The sequence below is a fragment of the Zingiber officinale genome, chromosome 8B, assembly GCF_018446385.1.
Source record: "Zingiber officinale cultivar Zhangliang chromosome 8B, Zo_v1.1, whole genome shotgun sequence".
Classification (NCBI taxonomy): domain Eukaryota; kingdom Viridiplantae; phylum Streptophyta; class Magnoliopsida; order Zingiberales; family Zingiberaceae; genus Zingiber; species Zingiber officinale.
In genome coordinates, this window is record NC_056001.1 from 6,586,162 (window position 1) to 6,610,008 (window position 23,847).

At 40.7% G+C, this 23,847-nt stretch overlaps 2 protein-coding genes across 2 annotated transcripts; one reads left to right on the forward strand and one right to left on the reverse strand.

Annotated features, from left to right (window-relative positions):
- Nucleotides 1-398: 398 nt before the first annotated feature.
- On the forward strand, nt 399-19,875 carry LOC122014846 (RNA-binding KH domain-containing protein PEPPER-like). The gene is made up of 6 exons (XM_042571304.1): nt 399-756; nt 2,471-2,705; nt 18,609-18,754; nt 18,842-19,090; nt 19,201-19,395; nt 19,514-19,875. Exons 1-6 carry the CDS (start codon nt 472-474, stop codon nt 19,676-19,678), a joined length of 1,275 nt encoding a protein of 424 aa, XP_042427238.1. The 5' UTR covers nt 399-471; the 3' UTR covers nt 19,679-19,875.
- Nucleotides 19,876-20,461: 586 nt separating this feature from the next.
- Nucleotides 20,462-23,309, reverse strand: LOC122017193 (tubulin-folding cofactor A-like). Its single transcript, XM_042574738.1, has 4 exons — nt 23,187-23,309; nt 22,651-22,809; nt 20,748-20,834; nt 20,462-20,676 (listed from the first exon to the last, which is right to left on the reverse strand). Exons 2-4 carry the CDS (start codon nt 22,801-22,803, stop codon nt 20,578-20,580), a joined length of 339 nt encoding a protein of 112 aa, XP_042430672.1. The 5' UTR covers nt 22,804-22,809; nt 23,187-23,309; the 3' UTR covers nt 20,462-20,577.
- Nucleotides 23,310-23,847: the final 538 nt, after the last annotated feature.

The window sequence follows — 23,847 nt, forward strand, 5'->3', positions numbered from 1 at the left end:
ATTTTTAAATTGAATAATTAAAAATATTATTAATTTTATTTAAATATAAAATTAATGTAAATTAATATAATAAAATAAAAATAAACTCGTAAATATTTAAATACTAAAATATTTAATTATAAAATTTAAAATATTTAAGAGTCAAATATTTAATAATAGATGAGACTTATAAATATTTGATTTCAAATATTTTATTATAAAATTAAAATATTTGATGAGTTTGATATTTAATTGGCGAAATAGACTAATCCTAAATATTTATCTTGGATGTCCTTGAAACTATTGGATTCCTAAAGTTCAAGAGTAATGCTATTTATGGTTAACTAATAATTATAATTACTCTTTAATTATTTGGGCAACCCTTTATTTAGCCAAGCCCATTATTATCCATCATTTTTCAGGCCCAGTGAAACACTTCTTCCGTCCCTTCCCTCTGCTCCTCTCCACCAAATCTCACGAATCCTCACTGTCATGACGGACACCGACGGCGGCGCCGCAGACCCTGAGTCTGCTCAGGCGGTCGAGGCCAAGATGGAGGCTAACCCTCTCACTGGGACGGACGCACCCTTAGCTGTCCCCGTCGAGCAACAGAAGTGGCCTGGCTGGCCAGGGGACAACGTCTTCCGCCTCATCGTGCCCGTGACCAAGGTGGGGAGCATCATTGGAAAAAAGGGTGAGTTTATTAAGAAAATTTGCGACGAGACCCGCGCCAAGGTCCGTATTCTCGAAGGGGCTGTCGGCACTCCCGAACGCATCGTGAGTCCCATCTCTTATGGTTCTTCTAGGGTTTTATCTTAAGCGCACACGCACAAATTAGTACGGGATGCTACGTTTATGTGCACCAAACCGAAAAAACTGGTTCTGGGAAGAGATTTAGGGTTTTAGATAAAAAATTATTCGGGCGAGGATGCTTGCAAATCTCTATACGTCCGGCATCAGTCGTGTCGCTTTGATTTTAAAACTTCAATAGTTCCACCTTCGGAAACTGGACAAATGAGTCATCTTTGTTACTATATTGTTCTTTTTAGTTGATTCAATTATTTATTTTTCTTTTTGCCAAGTCATTTTCTTGTTTCTTTGTCCATTTGTCATCTTTGATGTATAGCTTTCCCCTCATCTAAACCACTTTGTCTTCTGGATTACCTTAAGATGTGTTAAAGCCAACTGGACTTGAGAAGAAGTGTAAATGTGGTTGGGTGATGCTTTACATAGATTTTTCTTTTCCTTGGCACATATATAATTGCGTCGAAGAGTGTGTTTTCATGCTTAATTTCCTTGGTGTTCCATTGCAATTATAGTCTGAGTTGGTACCATATTGTGAAAGTCATTTGGTACCTTACTTGATACCTTCCTTTTATATAGTTAACATTTATTTCAGACTTGTGTGAAAGATATAATTCATGCCTAAATTTTTGGGGCCCTCCAGTGCAATGTTCTCCTGAAATTCTCCTTAGGATTATGTCTACTCGGCCTACCCACCAATAGCAATATGTTTCTTTTGACTTTAGCAGCATCCTCTCGCCTTCATATTGGGAAGATGGTTGGTGCAAATAAAATCATCTTGCAGTCTCTTTGTTCTAATAGAGAAATTGACATCTTCTTGTTTCCCCCTACTGTGCTATCAACCTATAAAACCACCCAACCAGGAAACAAATTATAGAGACAACTTTAAAATGACATAATATGAGCCAAATATATAAATGGGTTGACACATGACATGTTTATGAGGATAATTTATTTAAAAAATAATAATAATTTTAGTTCATATATATATATATATATGCAATTATTTTAACATTTTATCTTTTGGTTTTTTGTTAACCTGAATAACATGGCTAGTTTATTACATGATTAACACGGCAAAACATGAATTGCCATCCCTACCTACTCCTCTTTAGGGACCATTGGGCACCCAACAAGATCACTAGAAGAACTACTATCTCATATGTCTTATTCCAGGGCAACTTTTTAAAGTTTAACTGTTGACATGATATTGAACCGTCAATTATGTCATTCACTAATGATGTGACTAGCCATGGAGCTTTAAATTCTCGGTCATCCTTTTGAACTCACCAAGTGCACCTTCTATCTTTTGCACCTTGACGAATCCAGTTGTTCCATATTATCTTGACAAATTTTATAGTGGTGTACTTGGATGGCATAATGCTCTCTAGGCTAATTCTGAAGACCACCTTTGACACATTATCCTTCAAATACTAAAAAAACTTCCTTATATGTGATACTAAAGGAGTTCTATGTTACTCAAAGGAGATCAATTAGTAGTTCTGGCTCTTACCCATTAATTAGTAGTTTGCTTCTGTCACAAAAGAAGCATGTGATGCCAAAAATTGTACTTATCATTTAAGCCACCTCCTAGAGAGATCAATCTTTCATGTTCTGAATTTGGGTTATACAGATTCTGTATAATGCTAGTCTTGATAATTAGTGTGGTTTTGACCTTCATACTTAGGTTTTGGTATCAGCAAGAGAAGAACCAGAGGCAGCATTATCGCCTGCAATGGATGCTGCTTTAAGAGTTTTCAAGCGTGTCAATGACATCTCAGAGGATGATGGTCCATCTACTCCATGTTCAGTTAAATTATTGATTGCATCATCCCAAGCAATTTCTTTAATAGGAAAGCAAGGTTCTTCAGTTAAAGCTATACAAGAAAATTCTGGTGCTAGTGTACGCATTCTGTCTAAAGGTACATCCAGACACTTTTTTTTTTTTTTTACACAGATGACATGTAGGAGTTGCGAAACAAATGTTTCCTAAAGCTATAACATGGTTTTTCTTTACTTTGCATGCCTAGGATATGAACGATTAGTGTCCAACCCCTCTTTTGACTAACATAAATGCACAGTCAGGTGCTATTTACTCCTATTGCTCTATTGAAATGAATATTAATATTTCTTTATTTAGATTTTAGATACAAAAATATAGATTGTAGCATATGAGTGGCGTGGACTGATTTTTGATACATTATTCAAATTTTTGAGCACTTGAATTATGAACAAATGCTGTTGGACATTTTCTAATGATCCTAAATTGTCTAAGAACGTAGCCTTGCTTATGTAGTCGCTTATATATCCTTAAATATCTGCATTAAAATTTACTGTTGGAATCTTTTTTAAGTTTTAAGAAAAATATTCTCAGTAGTGGTTTTTTCGCAATCTTTTTTATTTATTTATTTTTTTTCAATTAGATACTTTTTGAGTTAAAGGGACATGCACTACCTAAGTAAGTAATCTTGGTGGTGGAATGAGTTACAAGAGAAAGTGACAGAAAAAACGAATAGCTTATAAGGAATTATATATATATGTAAAAACGAGGAAGACTTAAAAGAATATATAATAGCTAATGCGGTGATGAAGAGGGGCCCATCAAAGATAGGTCAAAGTAAGGAAAATCGGATAATGTGGAGGTCAAAGTCAAGGAAGGTAAAGGGACGTTGTCCACAGATCAGGCAAAGTCGGTTGTTTGGCCAAGTCATGGCCGGTTGTGTGGCATGCTCAAACGGACGAGACGGGCTAAGCGGACAACATAAGGTTATAAGAGGCAAACAGGCAGTGCATCCCCCGACCCCGTCCCCGCAGAGCGGGAGGCGTGTTTGTTCGGATGAGAGGCAGCCTTTCAATAACAAAAAAGATAAGTGAAGGGAGATTGTGTTGGTCAAACCGCGGAGGTGTCCTGGCCGAGCGGATGTCGATCGGCCCATGCATCTCCTCGTACTTTTTTTGGAGGTTTGTGCCACTGATAATAGAGCATGCTCTACTTTGGAATATGGATTAAAGTACCGTGCCGAGACGTCGAAACAGGCGAAATATCTCATTTCGTCTGGCGATCGACACCGGTACGACCCTGGCACCAGACCCACAACAACTTCGACGTGTTGCACGACCCCGTGGTCGCAACAGAGGGGTAGCTCGACCCCGCAACAGCAGTGAGGGTTGCATAACCCTTCTGCCGTCGCCGTAGATGTGTCGTGTGACCCTGCGGCCACTACAGAGGGGTCGCACGACCATCGTGGTTGCGCCGGAGGAGTCATGCAATCCCGTGGCAGCGCTGAAGTTGCGCGAATTCGCGAGTGTTGTCGGATTTCAGACTATGATGGAGATTAATTATTTTAGATTAAATTTAGATTAATTATTTTAATCAACTCCTAACTATGATGGAGATAATCTAAAGAGACTTTATTAAACCCTAATAAAATTATCTAATTAATTTTATATTTCATTTATTTTAATTTAAAAATTGTAATAAATTATTTATTTATTTATTTATCTATTTTCATATCTTTTCCTTTTTTAAAGATTATTTTTTATATTATTTATTTTTAAAATATTTATGTTAAAATTTTATTTTTTAATTAATATAGTTTATATTTAAAAAGTACCGAAACTATATCGGCACGATACGATACGATACTGAAATCATATCATTCCGGTCCAAGACCGAAACCTCGGCACGGGTTGAAATTTTAAACCTTGCTTTGGAAGCTTTTAGCCTGTCGCATTAGAAATATGCATGCTCACTTGAGGAAAGGTGTCGGGATATTTTTTGACTTGTCTTTTCAGAGGACGTTTGGGGAAACATGCACACACTTTGAGATGTGTGCACAGACACTATAAAAGGGGGTTCCGATCTATAAGAAGAGGTATGCGTAATTTCGTTATTTTACACGCTTTAGCTATAGCATTCTTACTATTCCCCCACATCAGTGGAAACTGACGAGTGTTGGAAGGCCAACGTCGGGAACCCCTTCCTGACCCGACACTTGTGCTTTTGTGTTGCAGGACCACATGAAGTCTTCGTCTCGTCAACCGTGAAGCTACATCCCTAGCTTGTCATCTTCTCCGCTTTCAGACAGGAATATATTTCAGACAGGAACATATTTGATGTCGTCTGTGGCAACTTCACCTGCATCCAAAATGGAAGATGCTAGACGACTCACTATCGTGACGCTAACATAAGAAGACCTGAAGCTATTGATACAAGCCCGAACTACAAAGATGGTAGAGCAGCAGACAACAGCTGATTACCGAGCAAACAACCCTGCAGCCTTAATGACAAGGCAACAAGCTGATCCAAGAGGCCGAGCGGAAAATCTCGCTGTTCGCAAGCCAAACAACAGGCCAACCGGCGCCTTCAGAGAAGTGCCAAGCACACAAATCCCTTACCATCGTGCGTTATTCCGCAGGTCTTCAAAAGAGTAGGGCCGAGCGGAAAAACCACAAAGTTCCTCTTCAGAAGACGCGCTCGTCCGGGACTGGTGGAAAGGAAAAGCACCCCGGCTCGATGACTCTCCCGAGCAGATAAATAGGCAGTTCTCCAAAGAGATCTTGGATGACCAACTGCCACGACACTATAGGCTATTGACAATCGGAGAGTACACAGAAGCAACTGACCCAGAGGATCACCTGATCAAATTTGATAACATGGCCACGCTCCACCAGTTTACTAATGGAGTCAAGTGCCGGGTATTCCTCACCATGCTCTCCGGATCAGCGCAGAGGTGGTTCAGGCAGCTATCGATCGGATCGATATGCAGCTTTAAAGATTTTCGAACGACGTTCCTCCAGCACTTTGCAAGTAGTCGCCGCTATCAAAAGATAAATGTCAAGTTGTTCGCGATTAAACATGGGCCTAAGGAAGTATTGCGAGCCTATATTAAGAGGTTTAACCAAGTGGCCATGGAAGTTCCATTGACCATTCGGGAAATCTTGGCGAGTTCTTTCTCCTAAGGACTTGTAGACGGTGAGTTTTTTCACTTACTCATCCGGAAGCCCCTAAGAGATTTCGATCATCTGCTCGGGTGGGTCACCGAATACATCAATGTGGAGGAGGCCTAGGTGGCTCGGAAGAAGGAAGTGATTCCCGAGCCAATTGGTGCCTCGGAATGTCGCGCGGCCCATACACACCAACCACCAAAAGGGCCCCGAGCGGGAGCCGCGCCACAACATCAAGAGTCCCGGACCCATGCAGTTCAACATGTGGAGGCCTAGCGGACAAAGTTTGTTCCTATCATCGATCACCAATGCAACACCAAAGATTGCTATCAGCTCAAACCGAAGTCACGCTAACCGACACCTTTAAGATTTCGCCGCTGATCCTTGACGCCCGATCGCTGCTATCACAACCGATCAGGAGGACAACATGAGGAAGGCAGGTCGGGAGATGAGCAGCACTGATAGCAGCCCTCGCGAAGATAGTACACAAGGCCTGCACGAGCATCTATTGAGCGATCATGTCCGTCAGCTCAAGAAGAAGAGAACTAAAGCAACGCCGTTCGGGGTGGCATCGGTATGATCGTGGGAGGCCCGACCGATGGTGATTCCAATAGGGTTCCGAAGTCACACACGGCGACTGGAAATACACGTCTTGTGATGCAAGGAGAAAGTAGAGGGGTCGAAGATCAGTTTTAGTCCTCGGGACTTGGAGGGAGTAGAGGTCTCTCCAAGTCTTGATGCTCGGGGCGACGTCGGTATGATCGCGAGAGGCCCGACCGACGGTGAATCCAATAGGACTTCTAAGTCACACGTCCGGCGATTAGAAATACACGTTGTCGGGTGTAGCAAGGAGAAAGCAGAGGGGTCAGTTTTAGCCCTTGGGACTTGGAAGGAGTAGAGGTCCTTCATGATGATGCTTTAATCATCATGGCAACAATTGCTAATTATAATATTCACCGTACCTTCGTGAATACAAGAAATTCGATGAACACCATATTTAAGAAGACGTTCGAGCAGCTTTATATCGAGCGGAGTGAGCTCCAGTCCTTGACAACACCCTTATACGGGTTCACGAGCAATGAAGTATTGCCGATCGGCCAGGCTCGGCTGGCCATATCCCTCGGGGAGAAGCCACTCCGATGGACGAGGATGACAAACTTCATTGTGATGGATGCCCCGTCCGCCTATAATGTCATACTGGGTCGACCGGAACGAGTTCCAGGCGATCGTGTCAACGTTCTGTCAGAAGATCAAGTATCCCGTGGATAACTTGGTCGGCGAAGTTAAGGGCGACCAGCTCAGCGGTGCTACGTCGAAATGGTCAAGATGAGTCACGGGCCGCGCGGATGGCTCAATGGCCGGAGGTAAATGCAATTCTGGTAGAGCCTTCTACGCTGGTCTATTACGAGGAAGAAGTCCAAGTGCATTCCAGCCAGCTGAAAGACAACTTTCATCGCAGCCGACCTGAGTGCAGAAAAGAAGGCAGAGCTGGTTGTTTGCCTGAGGCAAAACCACGATGTGTTTGCATGGGCGACTCACGAGTCGCTAGGAATCTCATCGAGCGTAGCATAGCATGAGTTGCACATGAAGCAAAAGAAAAGAGACTTCAGTGCGAAACAGATTCAGATCATCCGAATGGAGGTAGATAAGTTACTTGAAGCCTGACGCATCCACAAAGTTCAGTTCTCGAACTAGTTTGCTAATATTGTGTTAGTCTCCAAGCCAGACAACAAATGACAGGTTTGCATCGACTTTTGTGATATGAACAAGGTTTGCCCGAAGGGCCAGCTGTGAGCTGATCTGTATGTTGGACGCATACAAGGGCTACCACCAGGTTCCGCTCGCCAAGGAGGATCAAGAGAAGATCAATTTTATCATAACGGACGGAACCTTCTACTACAATGTCATGTTGTTCGGCTTGAAGAACGCCGGAGTCACCTACCATAGGTTGATGAACAAGGTATTTCGAAGGTAGATCGGCCGAAACATGGAGGTATACGTAGATGATATTTTGATAAAATCTCTCCGAGCTGCTGACCTTTGTACAAACATAGAAGAAACATGTCGAACGCTAAAGAAGTATGAAGTCAGGCTCAACCCGAGCAAGTGCCTATTCGGGGGAAAAAGTGGGCGATTCCTTTGTTATATCGTTACCGAGCGGGGGATTGAAGTAAACTTAAGCAAAGTGGAGGCGCTCAAGGACATGCTCCCTTCACGGAACTTGAAGAAAGCTCAGCCGCTAACCAGTCGAATTACCACCTTGTCAAGGTTCATACCCAAATCCGATTGGAGCCACCCTTTCTTCAAGGTTTTACGTCGAGCTACGAAGTTTTAATAGGACGCAGAGTGTGACAAGACGCTGGAGGATCTAAAGAGTTATTTAACTTTATCCGTACTGGCAAAGCTCATTGCTGGCGAGCCGCTCTGGATGTACTTGTCGTTCACAGAGCGGGTAGTTGGCTCAGATGCGACAGAACGACGCTGAACAATAGTTGGTCTATTTTTTGAGCCACATATTGAAAGATGCTGAATGCCACTACATCTGTCTCGAGAAACTAGCGTACGGATTTGTCCTCACCTCTTAGAGGGTACACCCATACTTTTTGTTACATCCAATAATTGCACTAACTAACAATACTTTAGGAAGAGTTCTTCTCAACCTCGAAGCATCCAGTCGGTTGATCAAGTGGGCACGAAGTTGAGCGAGTTCGACATACAGTATCAACCCAGGTTGGCGATTAAGGCGCAAGCCTTAGCCGATTTTGTGACTGAGATACATAACACTGATCCGGAGGCAACTTGGAAGATATACGTGGACGGGTCGTCCACCCGGCAGAGCAGTGGAGTGGGATACTTTTGATATCACCACGCGAAGACAGAATGCAGTTGTCCGTTTCGGCTAGACTACCGAGCTACAAACAACGAGGCAGAGTTTGCAGCACTAATCGCCGGTCTGCAAGCAACGAGTCATGTGGGAGCCACCCGAGTCCTTATCCACTCGGACTCTCAACTGGCCGCGCAACATTAGCTTTTGAGATAAACAATGCCAGACTAAGGTTGTATGCTGAGGCGTTCGAGAAATTAAAGGCCATGTTTCAAGAAGTGATTATCCAGAAATTCCCCGAGCAAAGAATTAATATGCGGACATGCTGGTCAAGTTAGCAAGTCTTTAACCCCAATGGTGTTGGATAAACTTATCGAGCAGGTAATGTTGGTAGCTCACATTGAGAGGCCAACTGAAAGGGAGACTTCAAGCGATTGGCGGACTCCTTTGACTGAGTTCCTCCGATCGGGCAGTGTATCGGCTGACCGAGAGTAGGTTCGGTTAATAAAAAAGAGAGTCAGACAGTTTACGCTAGTTGGAGACCACTTATGTAAAAGGGTTTTCTCAAGACCTCTGCTGAAGTGCATCGGAACATGGGCATTCAATGCATCTTGCAAGAAGTTCACCAAGACTCTTGTGACAGTCATCCGGGCGGTCGTTCATTGGTAAGAAAAATCTTGTTGGTGGGTTATTTCTAGCCTACTCTACAAGCCGATGCCACTCGGACGATAGCAACTTGCTTGTCTTGCCAGAAATATCAGAACATACCGCATAGACTTATGGAAGAACTGAAGCATCTATTGTTTCTTGTCTGTTCGACCAGTGGGGTATGGACATTGTGGGATCCTTCCTATTGGACCGGACAAGGGAAATTTCTTCTTATGACTGTGGCCTACTTATCTAAATGGGTGGAGGCCGAGCCACTCGCCAAGATAACCGAACATATAGTTATCATGTTCTTGTGGCAGAACATTATATGTCGGTTCGGCGTCCCTTACAAACTTGTCTCCGACAATGGAAGGTAATTTCAAGGGCGGAAGGTCAGAGAGTGGTGTGCAGATTATGGTATTATGCAGGCCTTCACGTTAGTAGTTTACCCTTAAAGCAATGGCCAAGCGGAAGTCACCAACAGAGAAATCTTCAGAAGGCTTCGAACTCGGCTCGACCACGTTGGGGGAAGCTGGGTAGATAAACTGTCGAGCGTGATGTGAGCCTACCGCACCACGGCCAGGGAAGTATCAAAGATTCACGTGCCGTTCGGCTATGTTATAAGTGAGCGAAGTCCTCGCGCCTAAGTGTCAAAGACTCACTTGCAGCTCGACGTTGATATAAGCGAGCTAGGCATTTGCACTAAGTGCTCAAGAGGCACGAGCCGCTTGGCTAAGCTGTACATAGACAAATATAAAGAGCCAAGTATACTAGGCTAAGGATAAGCTAAGGGATCACAAGGCTTCATAACAAAGAACTTAAAAGCATTGAACAGGAGCGCGTGGATTCATATTTAAAGTTTTTTACAAAATGCACTTGGCGGGTATAAAAAACTGCTGATAAACTTATAAAAGAAACTAAGTGAGGTAGTCGAGCACGTCGTCGAGGTGCGAATATGAAATTCTCCGTTTTATAATTTTGCTTGATAGATCGGGCGAAAGGTAGCCGTCATCCTTTAATTGTTGGAGGGGCTATCAATACCGTAGTCAAAGAGGCGGAGAGTCTGGTCAGTGAACATTTCGTTGAATTCAGGGGAGCAAATGTACTTCACCCTGATAGATTCCTGTCGATCGGGTTCCTCCCCCTTGAACTTGTCGAATGTAGCATTTGACACCTCCAACTCAGCCTTCAATGCAGCCAGCTCGACAGCTTGCTTGTCTATTGTTCGTTTTTGTTTCCCAAGCTGGAGCTCACTCCCCTCCTGGCTCCTGTTCCGTCGTTCGGCTAACCTGCTCGACCGTGAGTGATTCTTTTGCCTCTTTAAGCTTTTTGGCCAAGACCCGAGCCTCCTTGTTTTTTATCTCTAGATCTTCGATGGCTCAGAGTTTCCTGGCATTGGCAGAATTTATCTTCGACTCGAAGTGGTGAGTTTGCTTGGTTAGCCGGTCTAGCTGGAGGGCCTGATCAGGATTTTTGTTCTTTTCAAGTGTGAGCGCCCGCTCGGACCCCAAAAATTGCTCGGAGCCCTTGTCTAAATCTTTTTTGAGCTGGGTCAGCTCGCTTTGCGATCAGCTGCTTGACTCTAGCCCGTGAGGTCTCCGGTTACCCGGCTGGCGCTCGAAGCTGCTGGTTCTCATGTTCGAGGAAGGCTAGCCATTGGCACATAGCCAGATTCTCTACCTAGAACTGCAAACCGAATAAAGCTAGTTAGTTCCGATCGGAAATGGTAAAAAAAGACTTCGCTAAACTTAAGCCAGTTGATTTCTAGGTGAAATCGTTAGCAACCTTCCCAAACTAGAAGGTGTCGCTCGGGTCCTAGCATCCGCCCAAATCTACGCTAGAGGACCTTGAATTGTAATTTGAGGTTGGGAGCGTGACTCGGCATCATCTGAACGGCGCCACTCATCGGTTGGTAGGCGAAGGATTGCCTTAAATTGTCGTGAAGTCGTTACTGGAGCCCGGGCCTGAAGAATCGAGGTCGCCCAACGAGAGGAGGATTCTGCTCGGTGTCGCTTGCGGGGTTGGATCAACGGCTAACTCAACGTGGCTGATTTAGATGGAATGGCGATCGACGCCATGGAGGGACACTCGGGAGGCAGTTCGTAGTAGTCGCTGCTGCATCGCTGGCCGCCACCCAGCTTCCCTTGCCTTGCTGGTCGGCTCGTCGGATTGCTTGATCGGCAACAGGTTGTGACTTTCAAATTCGGCCACTCCTTTGGTGTTGATGTCTGCATTAGAGAGCCTACACTTGTCATTCAGCAACGCGCGGTTCATGATTCGATCTACAAAAGAGAAAGAGAAATCAGCTAGATTCAAAGGTGACAGGAAGAAAAAGGGCATACCTAGAGGGACGGGCAGCTGTGTTCGGATAGGGCTTTAGCCCGAACACATATATGACTCCCTCCAAGAGCAGCCATTGTATATGGTATTTTTGACCGGCCAGACTTGTGGCTGCTTAGAGGTAGGCTGGCGCACTTCGGTACCTCGTGAGCGAGGGAGCTTTCGACAGTTCGATCTGCCAGCTGGTCGGAAAGGCTGGCTTAGCGGGAAAACGAACATAGAAATAGTGCTCTTTCCAGTATTTGTTGGGGGAGGGCATTTTGTCAAAATATACAGCGCTCACTCGGACTTGGAAGAGGAAGGTATCCGGCTCAAAATACTTCAGGTAATAGAAGTAGTGGAAAACGCGAGATACAAGAGGAATCTTGTAAAGACAGAATAATACAACAATCTTGCACAGTAGTCTAAAGGAATTAGACACTAACTGATGCATGGGAATTGAAAGTATGTGCAAATTTCAGAAAAAAAGGGATGGATGGGAAAGCGAAGGCCGGTAAAAAATTGGTCTTTAAGGAAGAGAAAGAAATTATCAGGAGACGTATGAGGGCGGTCATAAGCAGAGGGAATGACAATTTTATAACTATCGGGAAAATGATAGGTCAGTTTCATTTGGTCGACCTTATCACCATTGAATTTAGACTCGGTGGAGGTGTACCATAGCCCGGGGATGGCCGGGAGTGGAGAAGTAGAGACTGTCATAAACTAAAAGGTTAAAAGGGAGAAAAGAGAGGAAGCTTACTGACAAGGAATGCGTGGGCGTCGAACTTAGGTTGAGAAGCAGGAAAGAAGAAGACGAGGATGAAGAGAAAAGTTAAGGGTTTAAAAGCCCTATCTGTGGCTGCCTACGATCGTCCGATCCAGGGCTTTGGAAAACGAGGTTTCATCGTGACCGTTGAATTCGAAAAGGCAGTCGTCACATCAAACCCAAACATTTGCCTGTCACATCACGCATGTAGCGGCATGCAAGGGTGACACGTGGCATTCAGTTACAAGTGGCATTAATGAGGAAGTAGAGAGCATGATTATAGGGCATGGCTAAGCGTGCTTGGCATTAATGGTTGAGGATTTGAATGACTTTCAAGAAATTATGGTGACGTTCAATTAAAAGGCACTACGTGGGTTGAGCGGTTAGAGATAAGAAGGAAGTCAAAACAACGACTAAGTGTTGGCCATGATACAGCTGAGCGGCGGCTATAAACTCTTGTGCAGGGAATATCATAGCCGAGCAGCGATTATAAACCCTTAAGTGAAGATTACAGCCGAGTGGCGGCTATAAACTCTTAAGCAGTGAAGATTACAGCAGAGCGATGGCTCTAAACCCTAGAACACCCGGTCGGGAAGAAAGAGTTCCAGAACACACTAACTGTTTAGTTAGTCAAACTTGCAATCTCCTTCGACTAGACTAAAGGGGAAGATTTGTGATGCGGTGTTGAAGAGGGGTCTGATACGAGCTCGAGTGTCATACTACGGGAGTTTATCAAATTATAATTAAAGTTACCGAATCCTCTCTACACTAAAGTAGTATAGGGATGACTCGGGTCGTCTCACAAGGAATGTAACGATAGGCTGATATCTTCTGGATTGATTATTTCTTTGAATTTTTAACATGAAAATGGAGGGGTTGGATTTGAGTTCTAAACTATGATATGAAATAGCAAAACAAGTATGAAATTAAACCTAACGAACAAAAGAGCAATGCAAGTATGAAAATCTAGTCTAACTTAAACTATGATTGCAATGAAATTAAAGCAACATAAAGTAAGTATTGAATGAAATCTAGAGCATTAAAGAAATCTAATTTAACCTAATTGTATCCAAACAAAGAACATAACTTATATCAATTGAAAGAGATAAGACATGCAGAAATTAAGCAAAATAAAGTGCACAAATTTAAACCTAACTATTGGAAGAAGCATTTGTCAAACACCTGATGAGCAAGAATCAAAATAAAATGAATACATGCAAATCTAAAATATGGGAGAGTTTCATCGTGACCGTTGAATTCGAAAAGGCAGTCGTCACATCAAACCCAAACATTTGCCTGTCACATCACGCATGCGGCGGCATGCAAGGGTGACATGTGGCATTCAGTTACAAGTGGCATTAATGAGGAAGTAGAGAGCATGATTATAGGGCATGGCTAAGCGTGCTTGGCATTAATGGTTGAGGATTTGAATGACTTTCAAGAAATTATGGTGACGTTCAATTAAAAGGCACTACGTGGGTTGAGCGGTTAGAGATAAGAAGGAAGTCAAAACAACGACTAAGTGTTGGCCATGATACAGCTGAGCGGCGGCTATAAACTCTTGTGCAGGGAATATCACAACCGAGCAGCGGTTATAAACCCTTAAGTGAAGATTACAGCCGAGTGGCGGCTATAAACTCTTAAGCAGTGAAGATTACAGCAGAGCGATGGCTCTAAACCCTAGAACACCCGGTCGGGAAGAAAGAGTTCCAGAACACACTAACTGTTTAGTTAGTCAAACTTGCAATCTCCTTCGACTAGACTAAAGGGGAAGATTTGTGATGCGGTGTTGAAGAGGGGTCTGATACGAGCTCGAGTGTCATACTACGGGAGTTTATCAAATTATAATTAAAGTTACCGAATCCTCTCTACACTAAAGTAGTATAGGGATGACTCGGGTCGTCTCACAAGGAATGTAACGATAGGTTGATATCTTCTGGATTGATTATTTCTTTGAATTTTTAACATGAAAATGGAGGGGTTGGATTTGAGTTCTAAACTATGATATGAAATAGCAAAACAAGTATGAAATTAAACCTAACGAACAAAAGAGCAATGCAAGTATGAAAATCTAGTCTAACTTAAACTATGATTGCAAGGAAATTAAAGCAACATAAAGTAAGCATTGAATGAAATCTAGAGCATTAAAGAAATCTAATTTAACCTAATTGCATCCAAACAAAGAACATAACTTATATCAATTGAAAGAGATAAGACATGCAGAAATTAAGCAAAATAAAGTGCACAAATTTAAACCTAACTATTGGAAGAAGCATTTGTCAAACACCTGATGAGCAAGAATCAAAATAAAATGAATACATGCAAATTTAAAATATGGGAGAGTTCAAGTCAATTACAATTCAACCAATAATGAAATCATACCAACACTAAAACATGAACACAAGCAAGCAATCAAACATCAACGAAGTAAATAATCAAATCACACATCAAACAAAAATGAACCGGGCTTGCTTTGTATAGTTGTGATGGAGTTTGAATGTGGGCTGCTTTGTTGGAAGAACGGACGATGGATTGATCGGATGAAGAAGATGACGAAATCTCTACTGATTTTTGGTGATGGGGAACCCCAACTTGGTTCCGTTAAGACCTGTTGGAGGGCGGCTGTGGATCCGATGAAGAGGATGCTGACCAACTGAGAAAGGAATCACCTTAACTCATTGGTGTTGACTTACGGTGGAGGATGCCAGATCCATTCGGGACTAATGAAAGACGTGGCAAGGTGGAAGAGGTAACCGGCTTGATCCCTTCTTCTAACCCGAAGAGAAGAGGTCTTCGATGGTGCTAGACGGAGAAGAGGGAAAGCTTGATGTGGAGGTGGATCCCGGCCGACGACGATGGGGGTGGAGATGGTTTCGCCGACCGTTGATGGTGTGCAATGGGAGCAGAGAAGCGTTCGGGGTGTCCGCCCAAGAGGCAGCCGAGAAGAAGATTCAAAGCGAAAAAACAAGAACCTAGGGTTACTGTGCTTCGTGAGTTTAATTTCCCCAAATATGATCGGACAGCCAGGATTATCCCAGATCTATGTGAATGGATGACATCAAATCTGATTGAACAGTCAAGATCGGCTGGAACCAGTTGAATGATCAGGAAGGCTAGATCTTAATGAACGGCTCATATCATCCCAGATCTATACAGATGGATCAAAATCAACCAGATCTTGATGAACGGTCATAATTAACCATATCTGAGCCTTTTAATTAATTTGCTTCAGATTTGATCAGATGGCTTAGATTTCTTCATATTAGACTTTTCCTTACCCAAGCCTTTAGCTTTAATTTGGTTCAACTTAAGCTCAATTCGTAAAAAAAATAAAATAAAATAAAAGTGCACAATTATAAGTAGAAATCCATAAAAATAGGAAGAATTATAACAAAGCCCATAATATGAATCCAACTCAATAAACATGATAAGAATCATCAATTAACCATATGAGAGGATTAAAATATGAAAATTAATGGTAAAAATAATGCATCAAAATGCTAGTTATAATTCGGCTAACGTGGAGGTCAAAGTCAAGGAAGGTAAAAGGACGTTGTCCATAGATCAGGCAAAGTCGACCATTTGGCCAAGTCATGGTCGGACGAGCGACACGACTGAAGGGACGAGCCGGGCTATGCGGACAACATGAGGTTATAAGAGACAAACAAGTAGTGCATCTCCCGACCATCGTTCCTACAGAGCGGGAGGCGTGTCTGTCCAGATGAGAGGTAGCCCTTCGATAACGGAAAAGATAAGTGAAGGGAGATTGTGCTAGTTAGCACGATCGAGAGGTGTCCTGGCCGAGCAGACATTGATCGGCTTACCGCTAGTCTCACCCACGTATCTCCTCGTATTCTTTTGGAGGTTTGTGACACTAACAACAGAGCATGTTCCGCAGGCAAATCATACTTTAGAAGCTTCCAGCCTGTCGTCAGAGATATGCATGATCGCTTGAGGAAAGATGTCAGGACACTTTTTGACTTGGTGTTTTAGAGGATGTTTGGGGAAATATGCACACGCTTTGAGATACGTGTACAGACACTACAGTGACAGTATAAAAAGGGGTTCCCATCTATCGGAAGAGGTATATGCAACTTTGTTATTTTATACGTTTAGCTACAATATTCTTACTATTCTCCCACATCACCGGAAATTGACTTGAGCATCGGAAGGCCAACGCCGGGAACCCCTTCCTGGTCTGGCACTGATGCTTTTGTATTGCAAGACCACGTGAAGTCTTTGCCTCGTCAATCGTTGAGCCAGATTCCAGCTTGTCATCTTCTCCGCTTTCAGACAGGAACAATAACTAAGAAAGAAGTTAAGAAAGTAGTGAATTATATCAAAAATTATATATAAAAGAAGCGAAAAGAGACATTTATAAAATAGTTAAATGGAGAGAAAGGAAGACAAGAGATCTTATCCAAATAAAATGTATTGAAGATGAATGCAATAAGATACTAATAAACGATGGGAAAATAAAAGTACGATGGAAGTGTTATTTTTATCAACTTTTTAATGAAGGTTTAGGGCCAAGTTAAATTAGGTAATTTAAGTAGGTCAAATAAGTATAGAAATTTAAAATTTATCATAGAATTTAAACTTTAAAAGTAGAATAAATTTTAAATATGATACACAATAGAAAAGTCGTTGGACCAGGCGAATTTCGATAGGGATATGAAAATGCCTATGAAAATAAGATATTGAATGACTTACAAAATTATTTGACGTAATATTAAAATGGAAAAAAATGTTTGATCAGTACTCTAGTTCCCTTATATAAAAATAAGGGAGACATATAAAATTGTGCAAACTATAGGGGTATTAAACTAATGAGTCATATCATGAAACTTTGGAAAAGAGTAATAGAAAAATAATTAAGGAAGGAGACTGAAAATCAATTTGGGTTTATGTCTGGAAGGTCAACAATAGAAGTTATACATCTTCTTAGATAACTAATTGAAAAATATCAGGAGCACAAATAAGATCTATATGGTATTACTTAGAAAAAGCTTATGATAGAGTCCGAAGAAATAATATGAAAAATTTTAGAAAAGAGAGGTGTTAGTAACATATATTGAACTAATTAAGAATATGTATGAGGATGTAACGACAAGAGTAAAAACTTCAGACGGAGTAATTGAAGTATTTTCAATAAGGTTAGAATTACATTAAGAATCAACTTTAAGTTCTTATCTTTTTACACTGATTTTGGACGAATTCACTCAAGATACAATACTGTGGTGTATGTTATTTGTAGACGATATGGTTTTGGTAGATGAAACACGTGAAGGAGTAAATATTTAAGTAGAATAAAGACAGAATATATGGAATTTAAGTTTAGCAATATTAGACATAATGAGACAATTGTTAAGATAGGAGATGACGAGTCGTTTGAAACTGAGAGCTTTAAATATTTATGATCATTTTTGTAAAACGATGGTGAGATTGAGAGAGATGTCTTACATAGAATACAAGGAAGATGATTGAAATATAGGAGAACATCGGATGTTTTATGTGATCATAAAATACCTCTAAACTTGAAAGAAAGTTATACAAAGTCGTAGTTAGACCTGCTATGTTACATGAGGCTGATTGTTGGGCTATGACTCGAGCATATAACCAGAAGATGAGAGTTGCAGAGATGAGGATATTAAGGTGGATGTATGGATAAACAAGGATGGATAGAATAAGAACGAGAGCATTTGAGAGAAAGTCGGAATTGTAAATGCTCCCGTTAGGTGATGTGAAACTATGATAAACACGTACATCAAACGAGGTAGAGGAAAACTAAAAAAAATTTGGTTAGTAATAATAAAATAAAATAAAATAAAATAAAATTTATTTAAGTATAAATAATGATATAATAAGTGATAGAGTCTCATAATATAAAAGGATCTATAGAGTAAACTGAAGGGTTGTTATATCACATCTCAGTTTCTGTAATTGGGTGTTTAGCCTGACCATTTCATTTGTGTAAGTGCTAAGTTTTATGGACTCCCTGTGAATTTCTCTTATTTTCCTTGAACTGGAACTATCAAGTTCTGAATACTTCCAGGTGTGCATATGTTGTAATCCTAGGTGTCTCTGGACACGTGTCCAGATTCTTCTTAGTTCTGGAACCATGCCGTACCATCGTTTTTCATAAAAGAAACGGGCTAAAAGTTTCATGCGGTGGATACCTAAAAATATCTTCTGAATAATAATAAATAGCCAAGTGCTACATGCAATAGGTTTATGGCTTTGTTCTTTCCACCATAATTTTGTTTGTTTTTTTCACCTTTCTTCATGATCATTCGTTGTACCTGAATCTTGTTTTGCTAGAGGAACTTCCATATGCAGCTGCAGAAGAACGAATTGTGGATATACAAGGTGAAACTTCAAAGGCTCTGAAAGCACTTGGAGCAGTACTTGCTCACCTCAGAAAATTTCTTGTTGATCACAGCATACTGCCTCTGTTCGAAAAGAGCGTAAGTTTGTCGAGTCTTATATGATTTGAAAAACCAGGCTATTGTTGAATGACACAAACTCAGTTTAGGATGCTGTTCTCCTTCCAGATTGTGCCACCAGCAGTGCACGACCATGCAAAAGAGCCTTGGGTTGATAAAACACAATCCTTGATTCATTCTGTTCAACAAACTGGATCTGGAAAGGATTTCCCGGTTTCATCGAACTTACTGCATCTGGAAAATAGAACTCCAGTTGATTTGCCATACCAACGTGCTAGATTGTCAATATATGGTCAAGATCCCTCTGCAACACGCACTCCAGCACTAGGGCGTACAGCTGGTTCTTTGATTTCTCAGGTTGCTTTTAGATGCTTCTCTAGACTAAATGCTTGTTCTGCTTGATGAACTCCTCTTTGTAATTCTTTGGAACCCTTGCATTCTGTTGGTAAGTTTTTCTTGCTTTGCAGATCACCCAAACCATGCAGATTCCCCTTGCATATGTAGAGGAAATCATTGGTATTGGAGGAGGACATATATCATTCATACGCCGTACAAGTGGAGCTGTTATTACACTTGAGGAAAGTCGAACTGTACCTGATGAAATAGTAATTGAGATAAAAGGCAATTCAACTCAGATTCAAACTGCTCAGCGGCTCATTGAGGTAGTTCTATTGTTTCCCGTGTTTCATAATTGTGGATTACTAAAACTGAAACTGTTCTTGCTACTGCAACATTTCCACTAGTATTCTCTTTCACCGTCATTGATTCGTATTATTACAGGATGTTATAACTGGGCATAAAGAACCGGCATCCAGGGGCTATAGCAGCCTCGACATTGATTACCGATCATCTTACCCCAGCTTATCAAGTTCAGGGTACCTATCTTCGTCTCTCAGTGGCTATGGATCTTCCAGTCTAGGAGGGTATGGTGCCTACAGGCTCTGAATTATAGTGACCTGTTTTTTTACCCCAAAACTAAACTGTATGAACCATGAATGGTATTTTAGCTATTGTGGTGAAGGTTTAAGCTTGCATTAGGTAATGTTCAAATTCTTAATCGATCAAATTTTTATATTCTCAATAGAATTCATGATTGTATCATCTTAATGGGATCAAATTTTTAATGTTGTATTATCGGATGACAAAAGGTGAAGCCATCATTTTAGCAGCCCTCCTAAGATGGTCTCACATTTTATAAGTGGGTAAATTTTGACGATTTATTCTTAGCTAAGCGGCCTTCTAAATAGGGCGTGTGAGATAATCGGAAGCAGTTGTTATATCTGTATGTCGTGAATCGAATCATCTCTCTAGTAGTAAGTCCAGCTCGAGCTTTTATCCTCAGAATTACGTTTACCAAAACATGATAACGATCATAGTTGACAAGATATCATTCAGATAAAATCAAAATATGATTTTCAGGGGCTACAATTGGAATATTATTTTTCTTAATATATGCAAAAATACATTTTAATTTCTAATTCAGAGTTTTTGATATCAATACTTGCATTGGGCCCAAGCTTTACTCACGGAAAACAATTTCTTTGGTGCAAAACCAAAACAACGTGACAGTTATTTTTTTTTTTTTGCATAAAGTATTATTTTTGTATAAAATATTGGATAATTATATATTAACGTAATTTAAAAGCAAATGCTTCCCCCATTCGGCGTAGAAGACGGCATCTGAGAAGACAGCTTGAGGTTCACATCGATTTTCTAGTGACAGAGATATCCATAGAAAGATGATATTGCAAACTCAAAGTAGTAGTCAATGCCCAAAAGGTACCAAGACAATCAGCATAAGACAATGCCAAACGTTATAGTAGCATACATATTAGTTCATAGTGCTACTCATCTGCCACTCTAAAAAAAGCTTCCACTTCCAGAACCGTGCTGTCACCTTCGTCGATCTCCGCTCCTTGCAGATTCTGTTCCTTCAACTCTGCCTGTAATAATAGCATATAAGGAAGGGGCAAAGAGTTATATATTTACAGAAAATAGCAACATCATTGCCTACCAATATTCCTTTTAGATCAGAAAGAGAAGCTTCAAGTCGTTTGTGGCAATCAGGGATCATCATTCTTGATTCTGCCAACACATTCTCCTGCTCATGCATGACAAAGGGTCAAATTGAATCAATTTGTCACGCCTAGTAATTATTAGGTAAGCCGATAAGTACTCACTCTTTGCTCTTGTATCACAAGAACCATAGAAAAGAACAGTGTGAAGCATAAAGTTCTTAAACAAAAAACATCAATAGCCAAGATACCATCCTGATCGAATGAAACACCAATTTGCACTTAGGAATGCATGAATATTTTGTTTATTTTGGCGTTAACTTTTCAATCCATTTGATCCATTTGCTGTTAAGTGATGATGTTGCAAACATGGAACTACAAAATTCATCCATTCAGTAGACAGCGGCGTATGTACTTCAATTAAAAAAATATAACCAATATAAAAATCAAGATAATGGATAAAAGGAACTTTTTTGAAAGAAAATACAAAAAGAATGATTAGGATCCTTCGCCCATACCGCCTGGCCTGCCTTTAGTATCCGCAAAGGATCCTTCGCTAGGATCCTTCTTTACCCATAGTTCACTATGTTACGAAATGTACTTAACAATAAACAACAATTTTCTCAAGCAGTTCCCATATTTTCTTGCTTTGAACTCCCTAACTGTTTTCTACTTGCCATTTTTGTCCAATCAATCTTATTTTATTTTACAGCAAATGGGGAAGTAGGAACAATTGAACCTGATAAGATTGAAGTAACAATTGGATGTCTGAGATGTAGATTGTGGAGTAAGGGGATCAATGTGATTCATACCAATGAAATAATCTTTTTTCCCATATGCATGACTCCATGGGCTTCTAAACTCCACTCTTCTTAATATCGTCACTCCCTTTTTTCTCCAGATTTCAACCACCTCTCATCCTTTATCCTTGCTCTTTTGCGTGCTTAGTTAAATTATACTAGAAGTCTATTTTCATAAGATTTAACAGACATTCCTGATTAGTCAAGAACCTAACTTAAGTTTCAGAAAGAAAACCTTCACATGTGTGAGTTTTGTAACTGAAAATGCACTTGGCATATATTTAAATACTTCAGCTCATCCAACTGATGAGGATCATCCAAAAGCACCAAGTTGTAAGCAGTTATCATTAAATGAAAAACCTAGACATGAATCAGAAAAAGGAAATTATAATAGCTTATATACAAGAAGTAAAAATAATGAGGAACTCATATGTTAAATAAAGTCACTATTACCAACAAAAATATCATCGCAAGTGGTATCAGTAATGAAACTCCAAACTGTATTAAGAATAGAGTCTAAATAACAATGTTGGTAAATATCTATTGGTAAGTTTCCAGGGTTACAAAAAAGAGCATGACTAGTGTGTTCTTAGTGAAGAGAAAGTATCATTTAGGCAATTTCGGCAAATTATTGAACCACGTAACCAAAATTACCAAATACCCAAATCACGTAGGTAGTTTCAAAATTATCAAATCAAGTATCCAATTTGGCTTTTGCCCCTCCGCTCTTTGCTCGTGCCTACCCCAATCGAACACATAGGACCTAGTTCCATGTCTTTCTGAGTTGTCTCGGTCCATCGGCCGATTTTGGCCGAAACCGGCTGATGGATCTAGAAAGCTCAAAAAGACATGAAACCAGGTCTCATGTGTTTGTTTAATTCTCCTAATTATATCCATGTCCTCAACTATCATGTTCATATGTTTAATTCTCATGATTTCGTAATTTTAAAACTTATCTACGTTATTTGGATATTCAGCAACTTTGACAATGGTTCAGTAATTTGCCGAAACAATTTTATGGAACTATCCAATAAATATAGCTGCAAAACAGTGTAGTGCTATAGAGCAGAGAGAAACAAAGGGAAAAATGGAAGCAAATTGCCTGTTGTTTTAGATCGTAAGGATCAGCTCCTTTTTCTTTCATATCAGCAGTTTTGGCAGCTTCTTTCTCGACTTCCTTCTCATACGAACGGAGCTCCTTAAGGATACGCTTGCAAGTTGCTGTCTTGATCTTCAAACTTCGAACGGTAGCCATACTGATCTGCAAGAAAGCAACTTGGTCTCAATTTTCAACTTACTCTCAACATCTTCAAGAAGGCTAACACCGCTAATTTCAATAAATAGAAGATTAGGCGTAGATAAGGGTTCGCGTAATCGGCCAATTCCAACCAGGATCGGCCATTCCAATCCGGATCGGCCGATCTATATCTGGATCGAAAAAAAGGGACCCGAAATCTGCTCTAAAAATGTCATAAAATCATCAGAAGCCGTCTGAGGTGCCTCAGGTCGAACTGATATTGGAGGAAGTCGGTTGGAATCGTCGAAGGTCGTGCGGTTGCGGGGGAAGTTAGACTCGCAGCTTGCAATGCAGTCCTGTGATCAGCAGCGAAGAATGCCCCAAGTGGGACGGAGACGAACCTTGATAGGGTGGCCGACGGTGGAGGAACTCGAGGCGATGAGGATGGCGAAAGCCGAAAGGGCACGAGAGACGCTCAGGACCTCTACTGAGCATCCACAGTTTGGTATGGGTAACGGGACAGGTTTGAACCGGATTTAGTCAATCCCAGAATTTATCGGGTAGAAAAATAATGGATCCGAATTTGAATCCGTCCAGTCTAATTTTTAATCCGTTCCATCTTGATCCATTCAAAATCCGACGGATCCATACGGGATTAGACTTGTCAAATACAAAAGAAAAGTATAATAAATTATTATTATTATATATTTTATATTATATAATATAAATATAAAATATAATAATAATAATAATTATTATTATTATTATATCAAACTTGTAATCCACCTCGAACCGTTCTTAAACTTGGTCAACGAGTTTAGATTTATCTTGTAACCCATTTTATCATGTTTAAATTTGTCCCGAATAAGATGAGTTTAATAGAGGACCGGATTTAAATCCAAATTATTACCATCCTGATTCACAATTCTCTTAAATATTTATATCCATGTCATTATTCAAATAATTACTTTTCAACCCTCTCAAATTTCTCAATTAAATATTAACCAAATATTTATAAATTCTATCATAAAACATCTCAATAATAAGTATTCCAAAATCTCC

Coding starts and splice junctions, on each gene's coding strand:
- LOC122017193 (XM_042574738.1), bottom strand. CDS start 22,803: ATGGCTACCGTTCGAAGTTTGAAGATCAAGACAGCAACTTGCAAGCGT. Junction 20,835..22,650: donor CTTACGATCTAAAACAACAG/GCAATTTGCTTC, acceptor ATGCATGAGCAG/GAGAATGTGTTGGCAGAATC. Junction 20,677..20,747: donor CTGATCTAAAAGGAATATTG/GTAGGCAATGAT, acceptor CTATTATTACAG/GCAGAGTTGAAGGAACAGAA.
- LOC122014846 (XM_042571304.1), top strand. CDS start 472: ATGACGGACACCGACGGCGGCGCCGCAGACCCTGAGTCTGCTCAGGCG. Junction 2,706..18,608: donor TGTACGCATTCTGTCTAAAG/GTACATCCAGAC, acceptor TTGTTTTGCTAG/AGGAACTTCCATATGCAGCT. Junction 19,396..19,513: donor CTGCTCAGCGGCTCATTGAG/GTAGTTCTATTG, acceptor GTATTATTACAG/GATGTTATAACTGGGCATAA.